Source organism: Sander lucioperca, chromosome 9 (assembly GCF_008315115.2).
Source record: "Sander lucioperca isolate FBNREF2018 chromosome 9, SLUC_FBN_1.2, whole genome shotgun sequence".
NCBI lineage: Eukaryota > Metazoa > Chordata > Actinopteri > Perciformes > Percidae > Sander > Sander lucioperca.
This window is the reverse complement of record NC_050181.1, coordinates 30,682,526-30,695,918: the sequence shown is the minus strand read 5'-3', so window position 1 is coordinate 30,695,918 and position 13,393 is coordinate 30,682,526. Positions and strand designations below refer to the sequence as shown.

Below are 13,393 nucleotides of genomic sequence, written 5' to 3'. Positions count from 1 at the left end.
GATCGTTATTTTGCTCTGTTGCAGAACCTCGCCAGTCAGTGAAGTTGCACTTGTTTGTCATTCTTCTCATTGACAGTGCAAACAGCTGAATATTTTTACAATCACTTATGTCTAACTGTCAGAGTGGAAATGAGTCTCATTTATGTGTGCCCAGTTCCATTAATAAAACAGAATCAGCCATATGTACTACTTAAGGGGTGTAATGCAGTAATGTTTACTCAGAGTACATTTATACTGACCTACTTTTTACTTGAATTTAACTACATTTGTACAAATGTATTTTTACTTGAGTACAATTTATTTAAAGCAACAGTACTTTTACTTGAGTACAATGTTCTAGTATTTTTTTCACCTCTGCCTGACTCATACATGCAGACACAAAGAAAGAGATACAGCCTCTTGTCCAAATACTTGTCTCCTTAAATATGGGGTCCAACCATTATTCCTGCATAGTCCATTCAACATAGCTGTGAATACTCTCATGTTGAACTTGAGAGATTGCACTGTAAGCACGTAATCATTGTTTGATTTCAAATACAGAGCCAAAATAATGAAATATTGTCATTGTCCAAATACATTTGGACCTAACTGTATACAGTATCCAAGTCAGGTTTATGTGCTGTGTACCAAGACATTACAATGTTTACAAGCTCCTGAGTCAGCTCTCTCAGACTAGAGGACTTCTAAACCTCATTCACTTTTAATATTGTTTAGTCAGTCCAGTAAATAATTAAGATACGAAGAAAATAACATCTCAGAATAACTGAACACTAACCTGAGAGTTTCCAGTCTGCAGTGTGGACTCTTCAGTCTAGCCAACAGCTGCTTCACTCCTGAATCCTGCAGCTTGTTGTTACTCAGGTCCAGCTCTCTCAGACTAGAGGACTGGGAGCTGAGAACTGAGGACAGAGCTTCACAGCTTCTCTCTGACAGGTTGCAGCCACTCAGTCTGCAGAGGAAACAGCAATACACATACCTGTCAAGTTTTGGATTTGAAAATAAGGGAAATTTTCCGGCGCCCACCGCGAGCAGTCCCACCACCCCAACCAAGCTCCAGTATCCCTTACATTTTAAAACAGGTGTACAAGAAAGCTAAAATCACCACTTGATGCAGAATGCTGAAAATATTTACAATTTATAACATTGCTTGTCTTTACATATACATTTTATTTTCATTCCACACATTCTTTTCATTTCATATTGCTTTTCTTTTACAGTTTTTCTTTTCATTTCACATAACTTTTCTTTACTTTTTTAGTGAGTTATTGTACAAATTTGTTGCAGACTTTGCATTCTTTAAGACTGTTTTGGAAGGAGTGTATTTGCAGGCTGGGCCAGAGTGGTTAATTTTACATGAGAGTAGAGCGCACTAACCTTGCGACAACTGCCACCTACAGTACCTGTAGTAGGCTACTGCAGGTGGCAGTTATCGTGAGGCTAGTGACAGAGCTCAGATTGGGAATGTATTTTTTTTTTTTTTTTTTTACTCAGCCCGGGCACGGGGTATTATTATTTTTTAATAACGCAGGTTAAAATACAGAGGATTTAGGGGAAAATACTAATACAGGAGGACGGCGGGAAAGAAGGGAAAAATACGGGACTTTCCCGGCCAAAACGGGATACTTGACAGGTATGGCAATACATAAGAAACAATTACAAACAATGGTTGTTTTTTCTGAATGAAGATGAACTCCATTTAATCTGGATAGTTGTGTGTGCACACGTACAGAGCTTTATTGAAGGCTTTGACCACTGGCAGCAGCCTCAGAAGAGTCTCCTCTGAAGCAGAGTATTTCTTCAGGTCAAACACCTGCAGGTTGTTATTACTCAGGTCCAACTCTCTCACACTAGAGGACTGGGAGATGAGGAATGAGGACAGAGCTTCACAGCTTCTCTCTGACAGGTTACAGCCACTCAGCCTGAAAAGGATATTCAGACAGTCCATTTAATAATTGAAGATTTAAGAAAAAAAGAGCTTAGGTAGAAATCTTTTTAATAAAGGTAAAATAACCTGAGAGTTTCCAGTCTGCAGTGTGGACTCTTCAGTCCAGCCGACAGCTGCTTCACTCCTGAATCATGCAGGTTGTTGTTACTCAGGTCCAGCTCTCTCAGACTAGAGGACTGGGAGCTGAGAACTGAGGACAGAGCTTCACAGCTTCTCTCTGACAGGTTACAGCCATTCAGCCTGAAGAGGAATCAGCAATACATAAGTAAACAATTACAAACAATGGTTGTTTTAATAAGGGAGATATCAGATTTAAGGTGAGACGTAACCTCAGAGTAAAACATTGTTTGTGATTCTGTGAGAATTTTGCTCTGTTGCAGAACCTCGCCAGTCAGTGAAGTTGCACTTGTTTTTTGTTCTTCTCATTGACAGTGCAAACAGATGCAAACAGCTGAGCATTTCTACATTCACTTATGACTAACTGTCACAGTGGAAATGAGTCTCCTTTATGTGCACCCAGTTTCATTAAAAAAATAGAATCAGCCATACGTACTACATAAGGGGTCATATTGTTCACCTTTTAAAAATGTAACGCAGTAACGTTTACTCAGAGTACATTTATACTGACCTACTTTTTACTTTGGATTTAACTACATTTATACAAATGTATTTTTACTAGCGTACAATTTCTTTAAAGTAACAGTACTTTTACTTGTACAATATTGTAGTACTCTTTCCACCTCTGCCTGACACATATATGCAGGCACAAAGTAACAGATCCAGCCTCTTGTCCAAATACTTGTCTCCTTAAATATGGGGTGCAACCATAATTCCTGCATAGTCCATTCAACATAACTGTGAATATTCTCATGTTGAAGTTGAGAGTCTGCACTGTAAGCACGTAATCATTGTTTGATTTCAAATCCAGAGCCAAAATAACAAAATTTTGTCATTGTCCAAATACATTTGGACCTAACTGTATATCCAAGTCAAGTCCACGTGCTGTGAACCAAGACATTACAATGTTGACAAACTCCTGAGTCTGCTCTCTCAGACTAGAGGACTTCTAAACCTCATTCACTATTTTAATCTTGTTTAGTCAGTCCACTAAATAATTAAGATATGAAGAAAATAACATCTCAGAACACTAACCTGAGAGTTTCCAGTCTGCAGTGTGGACGCTTCAGTCCAGCCGACAGCTGCTTCACTCCTGAATCCTGCAGCTCGTTGTTACTCAGGTCCAGCTCTCTCAGACTAGAGGACTGGGAGCTGAGAACTGAGGACAGAGCTTCACAGCTTCTCTCTGACAGGTTACAGCCACTCAACCTGAAGAGGAATCCGCAATAATAATAAAACAATTACAAAAAATTGTTGTTTTAATAAGGGAGATATCAGATTTAAGGTGAGAGACATAACCTCAGAATAAAACACTGTTTGTGATTCTGTGAGAATGAGTGATTGTTATTTTGTTGTTGCAGAACCTCGCAAGTCAGTGAAGTTTCACTTGTTTGTCATTCTTCTCATTGACAGAGCAAACAGATGCAAACAGCTGAGCATTTCTACATTCACGTATGACTAACTGACAGAGTGGAAATGAGTCTCCTTTATGTGCGCCCAGCTCCAGTAATAAAACAGAATCAGCCATACGAACAACTTAAGGGGTCATGTTGATGATATTGTTCACCTTTTAATAATGTAACGCAGTAACTTTTACTCAAAGTATACTTACCTACTTTTTACTTAGAATTTTATTTGTACGAATGTATTTTAACTTGAGTAAAATTTCTTTACATTAACAGTAATTTTACTTGAGTACAATATTCTAGTACTCTTTCCACCTCTGCCTGACTCATACATGCAGACGCAAAGAAACACATGCAGCCTCTTGTCCAAATACTTGTCCCCTTAAATATGGGGTCCAACCATAATTCCTGCATAGTACATTTAAAATAGCTGTGAATACTCTCATGTTGAAGCTGAGTCAGCACTGTAAGCACATAATCATTGTTTGCTTTTAAATCCAGAGCCAAAATAATAAAATGTCATTGTCCAAATACATTTGGACCTAACTGTATATCCAAGTCAAGTTTATGTGCTGTGAATCAAGACATTACAATGTTGACAAGCTCCTGAGTTAGCTCTCTCAGACTAAAGGACTTCTAAACCTCATTCCCTTTTTTTTCTTTTAAACAATGTGTTTATTGAGTTTCATTTAAACCGTAAAAATAAAAAAAATGTTGATAAACCCTGAAAAACAATATAAGCAAAAACCAAACTACAGACAGCAATCACAGCAACAGACTAAAAATAAAAATACAAATGTATAAAAACAAAACGTATATAAAATAAAAACACAAATTATAAAGAGTAAATACAGACAAAATTAAAGCTGCATAGGGGGCGGGTCAAACCATCACAATCAAAAAGGAACTCTCTACGTCGTACAGTTCATTAGCTGTGAAAGGGGGCGTGGCTAAAGCATGGGGGGCGGGCCAAAACGTGACCAATGAAAACGGAAATCTCTGTTGAGTTCAATGATACCTCACACAATAGTGTACAAAAATGGGTCATTAGTTATTAAAGGGGGCGTGGCTAAAGCATATGAGGTCGGGCAAATAGTTACCAATGAAAAGGGAACTCTATGTGGGGCGGGGCAAATAGTCACCAATGAAAAGGGAACTCTATGTGGGACGGGGCAAATAGTCACCAATGAAAAGGGAACTCTATGCTGAGTTCAGTGATACTTCACACAAGACTCTACATCATACAGTTCATTAGCTGTGAAAGGGGGCGTGGCCAAAGCATAGGGGGCGGGCCAAACCATGACCAATAAAAAAGGAAGTCTCTGCTGAGTTCAATAAGACTCTACCTTAAATGGATCAGCATTTATGAAAGGGGGCGTGGCTTAAACATAGGCTTCAACAAAAGTTAGCGTTCTAAATCATCCCGCTGCTCCGCGCTCGCTGTCTGCACCCTGTGACTCCTGTACAATGCTGTCCGATCCAAATATGGTCATTTCCTTTTTATCAGCAACCAATCGTTAAAGTAAAAGGGGAGTTTAACTCTAAATGCGCAATCTCATTGGCTGATGCCATATTCTGACAACGTGATTCGTTCAGAATCGTCACGTGACGTGCTTTGACATTTCCGCGGTAGTTCAGAATGTCAAAAGAAATGCGTCGAAAACGGTCGAAAATCATCTCAGAGAAGACGAAAACAGTTGTCATTAGCAAGAAGACAGGAGATTACAAACTAAGACAGAAGATGATGAAATGCCTTCACATAGTACGTCGATGAGTTTTCAGACAGCGGAGGTAATCAGACTCTCTCTCACTCTCTCTCTCTCTCTCTAAGCAGTATACAGAAATTCATAGCCTACATGTCATATATTAAATATGTAGGTGTCACATATATACTATTCTAATATAATTACTATACAATACTAAACAAATTTTGGGGTATTAAGTGGTTGTAAGTCCCTCAGGCTGTGGCAGGCAGATACATATTTAGCTGTCAGTGGAGCTGCCGTCACCTCTCCTAGGAGAAGGAGCTTCTTTTCTGTTGTTAACTTTTTTTGGCTATTTTTCCAAGGTGTAAATCTCTTAGTGAAGATAATTTTTCCCAGTGGAGGAGGAAGTGCATCTCTGTCTGACCAAGTTGGTGGTCACTGAGCCTGTCTCTCTCTCTCTGACCTGTCTGTCTGACCCAGTTGGTGGTCACTGAGCTTGTATTTAGTCAGGATCCGTCTCTTCTTCATATCTCTGACAGCGTGAAGATACTCCGTCAAATAACAATTTAGTCTACTTTGTTTGCTTTCTCCAATGTTCTAAAAATTGGTCTTTTGAATGATTCCTAAGAAGCTTATCCCTGTGTATCACCGGATGTCCAGTGACAGTGCAGCACGGAGGCACTCAGAATGCCAACGCATGCCTCAACTTGATCATATGGGCCCAATGTCCAAAAACAGTCTTTGTGGGGAAAAGCAGGGTTGAGGCTGCAGCCAGTATGGCTATTTCTACATTCAATGAGGGTGCATCTGCCATGCTGGCTATGATGCAGAAATTGTGGCTTCAGAGCACAGCCTGTCAATGCAATGAAGGATGACGACATGGTTAGGATCTCAAAAGCTAATAGTGTCCATTCCACCAGCGCATAGCATGTCGTAAAAGTGTAAGCACAGCCAAAAAAGTGAAAAGACACCAGCAGGAGATGGAGGAAGGCCCTACATATGGTGCTGGAATGGATGTGTAGACTGTAAACTAACTTGGGGGAACTAGGCTGTGTAATGGTTGTGTTCTGTCAGTTCGAAGTTTGAGAGAAAACAAGACTCTACCTTAGATGGATCAGCATTCATGAATTCAATAGGGCCTTCGCCGCTGTCGGCGCTTGGGCCTTAATAATAATTCCTTCAGTTCCAATTGGGCCTTCACCGCTGTCGGCACTCAGGCCCTAGTAATTCCTTCAGTTTCAATAGGGCCTTTGCCGCTGTTGGCGCTCGAGTCCTAATAATAATAATAATAATAATAATTCCTTCAGTTCCAATAAGGCCTTCGCCGCTGTCGGCACTCGGGCCCTAATAATAATTCCTTCAGTTCCAATAGGGCCTTCGCCGCTTCTCCTCATTTGCCAGAATATCACCCAAATAATTTTGTTCAACAAAGACCAAGAATGATCTAGCCTGACAAGCCAGACCCACATCAAGATGTTGGATCTGGGAACTCACCATTGACAGGGCTCAATCCGAGGGGCGGGATAAACGGTTGTCTTTCAAATTCCCTCTGCACACAATAGGACAGCGCTACAACCAGGCAGAGCAACGAAGAAGGTAGCGAAGCTAGTTGATAGATTACATTTTTGCCATATCCGGTCGGCAAAACTCAGAACAAGAAAAGCTTAACTCCAAGTCTTCCAGAAGACCGCTGTTCCCAGCAGCAGCAGCCATAAGCCCGCCTACCAACTCTATACACAATGTGATTGGCCTGACTAGAGTTTGGTTTTTCTAGCTTGCAAGCCAACTGAGAGTGCCTATACCCCCCTGGCTGCAAATTAAATTTGCTGCCACTAGGGTGTGTTAGCTTGCAAGCCAACGGAGAGTGCCTATACCCCCCTGGCTGCAAATTAAATTTGCTGCCGCTAGGGTGCGTCTAGATTTCTAGGCTAAGAATGATCCACAAACCTGTTTGAAATTATTTTGTCTATCCTTAACCATATATGTTATTCTTTCCATTGTTAGGCAAGAAGACATTTCTCTAAGCCACCGACCAATACTAGGCCTACTCACATCCTTCCAAGCAAGAGAAATCAACCGTTTGGCTTGCAGTAAACACATATGTATAAGTACTTTTATCTCTTTTTTTAAGATAGGATCAGATGGGTACAACCTCAGGATAAATACTTTGGGATGGAGAGGCAGCCTAACAGACACTATTTGAATTAAAGCTGCAAGCAGCGATGGATGGGCCCTCGCTCCTCTGTGCGCGTCGGGGTTACCGGCAGACGCCGCTTCTTGCGACCGTGCATTTGCGTGGCACTCAGACACCGCAAATCGTCACCAATGAAAAGGGAACTCCCTGCCAAGTTCAACGATACTTGACACAAGACTCTATGTCATACGGTTCATTAGCTGTGAAAAGGGGGCGTGGCTAAAGCATAGGGGGCGGGTCAAACATCACCAATTATGAAGGAAGTCTCTGCTGAGTTCATTGATACCTCACATAAGACTACCTTAAATGGGTCAGGATTTATGAAAGGGGGCGTGGCTTAAGCATAGGGGGCTGGCCAAACCATCACCAATGAATAAGGAAGTCTCTGCTGAGTTCAATGACACCTCACACAAGGGTCTACCTTAAACGGTTCAAATGTTATGAAAGGGGGCCTGGCTTAAGCATAGGGGGCGGGTCAAACCATCACCAATGAAGAAGGAACTCTCTGCTGAGTTCAATGACACCTCACACAAGACTCTATGCCATACAGTTAATTAGCTGTGAAAGGGGGCGTGGCTTACGCATAGCGGGCGGGACAAACCATTACCAATGAAGAAGCAACTCTCTGCTGAGTTCAATAACACCTCACACAAGACTACCTTAAACGGTTCAAATGTTATGAAAGGGGGCGTGGCCTGGGTAAGTGGGCGTGGTTATATTATAGGGGCCGGCTCATTATCACATGTAGACCACACATTCTAAGTTTCATGTAAATCGGATGATGTTTGTCATATAAGGCGCATTTCCTGTTGCCAGCGGGGGGCGCTATGACCAAAAGTCAAATATGGCCTGTAGGTGTCCTCAGGCCTGGACCCTTGTCAATCGTGAGAATTTTCGGGCAGATACGACAACGTACACTCAAGTTACAACAACTTCTTTGTTCATTGCTAAACACTCAAAATGGCCACCACACCCACACCGTCTGACGAAAAGTTTTTCTTTTAATAAATTTTCATCATTAAGGTGTTGGGATGATAGAGACCAAGTTTGAAGTACATCGGATGAAACCTCTAGGAGGAGTTCGTTAAAGTATAGCACCTTGACTTTTAGGCCTACTTCCTGTTGCCACTAGGGGGCGCTATGACTTTAAGTAAATATCGGCCTTTATTTGTCCTCAGGGTTGGACTCTTATGAATCCTGAAGTTTCGAGCCAATCGGACAATGTACACTCGAGTTACACCCACTTCCTGTTTCAGCAGCGAAACGTACAAAATGGCCGCCCCGCCACGGCCACGCCCTATGACGAAAAGTTTTTCTTTTAACAACTTTTCATCTTTAATGTCATAAGATGACACAGACCGAATTTGAAGTTGATCGGATGAAATCTCTAGGAGGAGTTTGTTAAAGTACGACATGTGGAAATGGCCAAAATCACACTAATTTCGAACTTTGAATTCACAATGGCGGACTTCCTGTTGGGTTTAGGGTATGGCTCCAATGACGTTTTTTGTACACCTTGACATGTTACATATGTGTACCAAGTTTCGTGAGTCTACGTTAAACGCACTGCAGGGGCTCAATTTTTTTAACTTTGTAGGGGGCACTAGCGAGCCATTTTTGCGCGCCTATTCCCGCAAACCTTAAAATACGTACATTTTCACCAGACTTGATGCGACCGCCAAATTTGGTGAGTTTTTGAATATGTTAAGCCCCTCAAAAAGCCAATTCATTTGGTGTAATAATAATAATAATTAAAGCTGCAAGCAGCGATGGACGGGCCCTCGCTCCTCTGCGCGCGTCGGGGTCACCGGCGGTCGCCGCTCCTTGCGACCATGCATTTGCGCGGCACTCAGACACCGCAAATCGTCACCAATGAAAAGGGAACTCCCTGCTGCGTTCAATGACACCTCACACAAGACTCTACCTTAGATGGGTCAGCATTTATGAAAGGGGGCGTGGCTTGAACATAGGGGGCGGGCCAAACCATCACCAATGAAGAAGTAACTCTCTGCTGAGTTCATTGATACCTCACACAATGGTCAACCTTAAATCGTTCAAATGTTATGAAAGGGGGCGTGGCTTAAGCATATGGGGCGGTCCAAACCATCACCAATGAAGAAGCAACTCTCTGCTGTGTTCAATGACACCTCACACAAGACTCTTCCTTAAATGGGTCACCAGTTATAAAAAGGGGCGTGGCTAAATTATAGGGGCCGGGTCAACCCATCACCAATTAAAAAGGAAGTCTCTGCTGAGTTCAATGATACCTCACACAAGGGTCTACCTTAATCGGTTCAAATGTTATGAAAGGGGCGTGGCTTAAGCATAGGGGGCGGGGCAAAACATCACCAATGAAGAAGTAACTCTCTGCTGAGTTCATTGATACCTCACACAATGGTCAACCTTAAATCAAATGTTATGAAATGTTATGAAAGGGGGCGTGGCCTGAGTAAGTGGGCGTGGTTATATTATAGGGGCCGGCTCATTATCACATGTAGACCACACATTCTAAGTTTCATGTAAATCGGATGACGTTTGTCATATAAGGCGCATTTCCTGTTGCCAGCGGGGTGCGCTATGACCAAAAGTCAAATATCGCCTGTAGGTGTCCTCAGGCCTGGACCCTTGTCAATCGTGAGAATTTTCGGGCAGATACGACAACGTACACTCAAGTTACAACAATTTATTTGTTCATCGCTCAACACTCAAAATGGCCGCCACGCCACGCCCACACCGTCAGACGAAAAGTTTTTCTTCTAATAACTTTTCATCTTTGTGCACCTATTCCCGAAACCCTTAAAATACGTACATTTTCACCAGACTTGATGCGACCGCCAAATTTGGTGAGTTTTTGAATATGTTAAGCCCCTCAAAAAATTCATTTGCCGGGAAAATAATAATAATTCCTTCAGTTTCAATAGGGCCTTCGCCGCTGTTGGCGCTCGGGCCCTAATAATAATAATAATAATAATAATTCCTTCAGTTTCAATAGGGCCTTTGCCGCTGTCGGCGCTCGGGCCCTAATAATTCCTTCAGTTTCAATAGGGCCTTCGCCACTGTCGGCGCTCGGGCCCTAATAATAATTCCTTCAGTTTCAATAGGGCCTTCGCTGCTGTCGGCGCTCGGGTCCTAATAATTCCTTCAGTTTCAATAGGGCCTTCGCCGCTGTCGGCGCTTGGGCCCTAAATATAATTTGTGCTACCTCCTTCCAGAAGTCTACACTACCGAATTTAGCCGAAAATTCTGCATTCATCTCTTTGATGGAATTGAGAATATCCTCCGAGCTAACGTCGCTGCCCGCGTTCATTGCCTCTGTTCCTTCTTCCCCCCCGAGTATTAGCCTGCATAGCACTTGCAGCTAGCAAGATGTCTTCCTCCGACTCAGTTGCAGTCTGCTTTTTTTGGGTGATTTTTGTTATGCGGCATTCTGAGTAAAGGAAGCCGAGAAAATAAACTTGCCCTACCTGGCACTTAAAAATCAAAGGTGAAAGTTTGTAGCGGAGCGAAAAAAGGTGCGGCTAATCAGCACTGCGTCCTCATTCACTCTTTTAGGGCGCTTTCACATCTGCCTCGTTTAGTTCGGTTGAATCACACTAGAGTTCATTTGACCCGCTAGTGCGGTTCGTAAGGGAAGGTGAGAACGCGGCATTGGCACTCGGGTGCACACCAAAAGCGGACCAAACAAGCGTACCGAACCTGCTTTAACCTTTGTGTGGTGCTTCGCCCTTGTGCGAGTTAGGTGCGTGCATGCAACACAATCACATACACAGGGGTCTCTGCGACCCCTAGGACGAGGCGAGGCGGTCCATGTGAAATGAAATGAAATGAAATGAAATGAAGGGAGGGTCCCAGAGACCCGAAGGATCGAGGCATGGGTAGTAGAAATACGCTGCAACGGAGACCGGCAGGGCGAGGTGAGGGTAACAAAAAAAATAAAAAAAAATAAATAATAAAATAAAATAAAATAAAATAAAGATACGCTTGAATAACAGGAGGGTCGCAGAGAGCCGGAGGGACGCGTGTGAAGACTTTTGTCACTCGTGAGGTGAACCGCGTAGCTGACGTGACTGTCGCTAGTGCAGCATGCAGAGTAATGCAAAGTAATGCAGAGTAAAACAGAGTAAAATGCAGAGTCATGCTTAGTGTTTTATTTATTTATTTATTTGTGTTTGTTTATTTGTTTGTTTGTTTGTTTTACGAGTAGTGCACCCCAGAAGTTCGCCCTCAGACGAGCAGCCGAGAAGGCTACGAAGAACGTGCTCATTAGCAGCACGTTCTTGTTCCTCTTGGGCATGTAGGACACCAGAGCGGCGGCGGGCGTGAAGGCGAGCCTGGACGAGGCGACCGCGTGGCCCCTGGTGTCGAGCAAGGCGGCCGGCAGCTCGGGCTTGTTTCTGCACATCGTGCCCACCAGGGTGAGGCGCCTCTCGTCCAGGAGCCGCCGCGCCAGGTCGTAGGAGGTGAAGAAGTTGTCGCACGTGACCTTGCGAGGGCCCGCTAGCCCCTCGGTCAGGTCCAGCAGCACCCGGGCGCCCTGGTTCCTCTCGGACGCGCCACACGCGGACTTGCCCGTGTAGACCTGCACGTTCCACGCGTAGCTGGACTTGGCGTCACAGGCCACCCACAACTTGACGCCGTACCTCGCGGGCTTGCTGCGCATGTGCTGGCGGAACAGGCATCGACCTTGGATGTGTGGTACAAGAAGAAGAAGAAGAAGAAGAAGACGACGAAGAAGACGAAGAAGAAGAAGACGAAGAAGAAGAAGAAGAAGAAGAAGAAAGAGTTAAGCACACAAAAAACAAGAAATGATGATGATGATGATGATGATGATGATGACGACGATGACAAACCGCGAAAGGGGACCAGCTGCTCGTCCACGGTCACGTCAGGGCCCGGGTTGTAGAGGCCGGGAAGCCGCCGCGCCCACATGTCACACACGTCCCGTATGGCCGCCAGTTTGTCCGAGGCTCGTACTCCTGAGTACACTGAGGCTGCTCTGATATCGATGCCACACTCTGTCAGGTCTGATTCATAGAAGATCAGGTTGCCTTTCTGCAGCTGCTCAAAAGCCAGTTTTCCCAGAGACTCTGTCATTTTCCTGCTCTCTGGAGTCCAGTGTGGATCTGTCTCAGCTCCTCCATCATATTTGATGTTCTTCACTTTGGACTGAACCACCAGGAAGTGGATGTACAGCTCAGTCAGGGTCTTGGGCAGCCCTCCTATCTCTCTGGTCTTCAACACATCCTCTAGAACTGTAGCAGTGATCCAGCAGAATATCGGGATGTGGCACATGATGTGGAGGCTTCGTGATGTCTTGATGTGGGAGATGATTCTGCTGGCCTGCTCCTCATCTCTGAATCTCTTCCTGAAGTACTCCTCCTTCTGTGGGTCAGTAAACCCTCTGACCTCTGTCACCATGTCAACACACTCAGGAGGGATCTGATTGGCTGCTGCAGGTCGTGTGGTTATCCAGAGGCGAGCAGAGGGAAGCAGTTTCCCCCTGATGAGGTTTGTCAGCAGCACATCCACTGAGGTGGACTCTGTAACATCAATCAGGATCTCAGTGTTGTGGAAGTCCAGATGAAGTCGACACTCATCCAGACCGTCAAAGATGAACACAACCTCTTCAAACCTGCAGATTCCTGCTTCTTTGGTTTCACTAAAGAAGCGATCAACAAGTTGCACCAAGCTGTACTTTTCCTCTTTCAGCACATTCAGCTCTCTGAAAGTGAATGGAAATGTGAACTGGATGTCCTGGTTGGCTTTGTCTTCAGCCCAGTCCAGAGTGAACTTCTGTGTTAAGACTGTTTTCCCGATGCCAGCCACTCCCTTTGTCACCACTGTTCTGATTGGTTCATCTCTTCCAGGTGAGGCTTTAAAGATGTCTTCTTGTCTGATTGTTGTTTCTGGTCTGTCTAGTTTCCTGGATGCTGTTTCAATCTGTATGACCTCATGTTCATCATTGACCTCTGCAGTCCCTCCCTCTGTGATGTTGATCTCTGCAAACATCTGATTCAGAAGGGTT

General features: G+C 43.9%; 1 protein-coding gene across 1 annotated transcript; it reads right to left on the bottom strand.

The window, feature by feature from the left end:
- Positions 1-913: 913 nt before the first annotated feature.
- LOC118495858 (piggyBac transposable element-derived protein 4-like) lies at positions 914-12,297 on the bottom strand. Its single transcript, XM_036005173.1, has 3 exons — positions 12,219-12,297; positions 11,567-12,051; positions 914-949 (listed from the first exon to the last, which is right to left on the bottom strand). Exons 1-3 carry the CDS (start codon positions 12,295-12,297, stop codon positions 914-916), a joined length of 600 nt encoding a protein of 199 aa, XP_035861066.1.
- Positions 12,298-13,393: the final 1,096 nt, after the last annotated feature.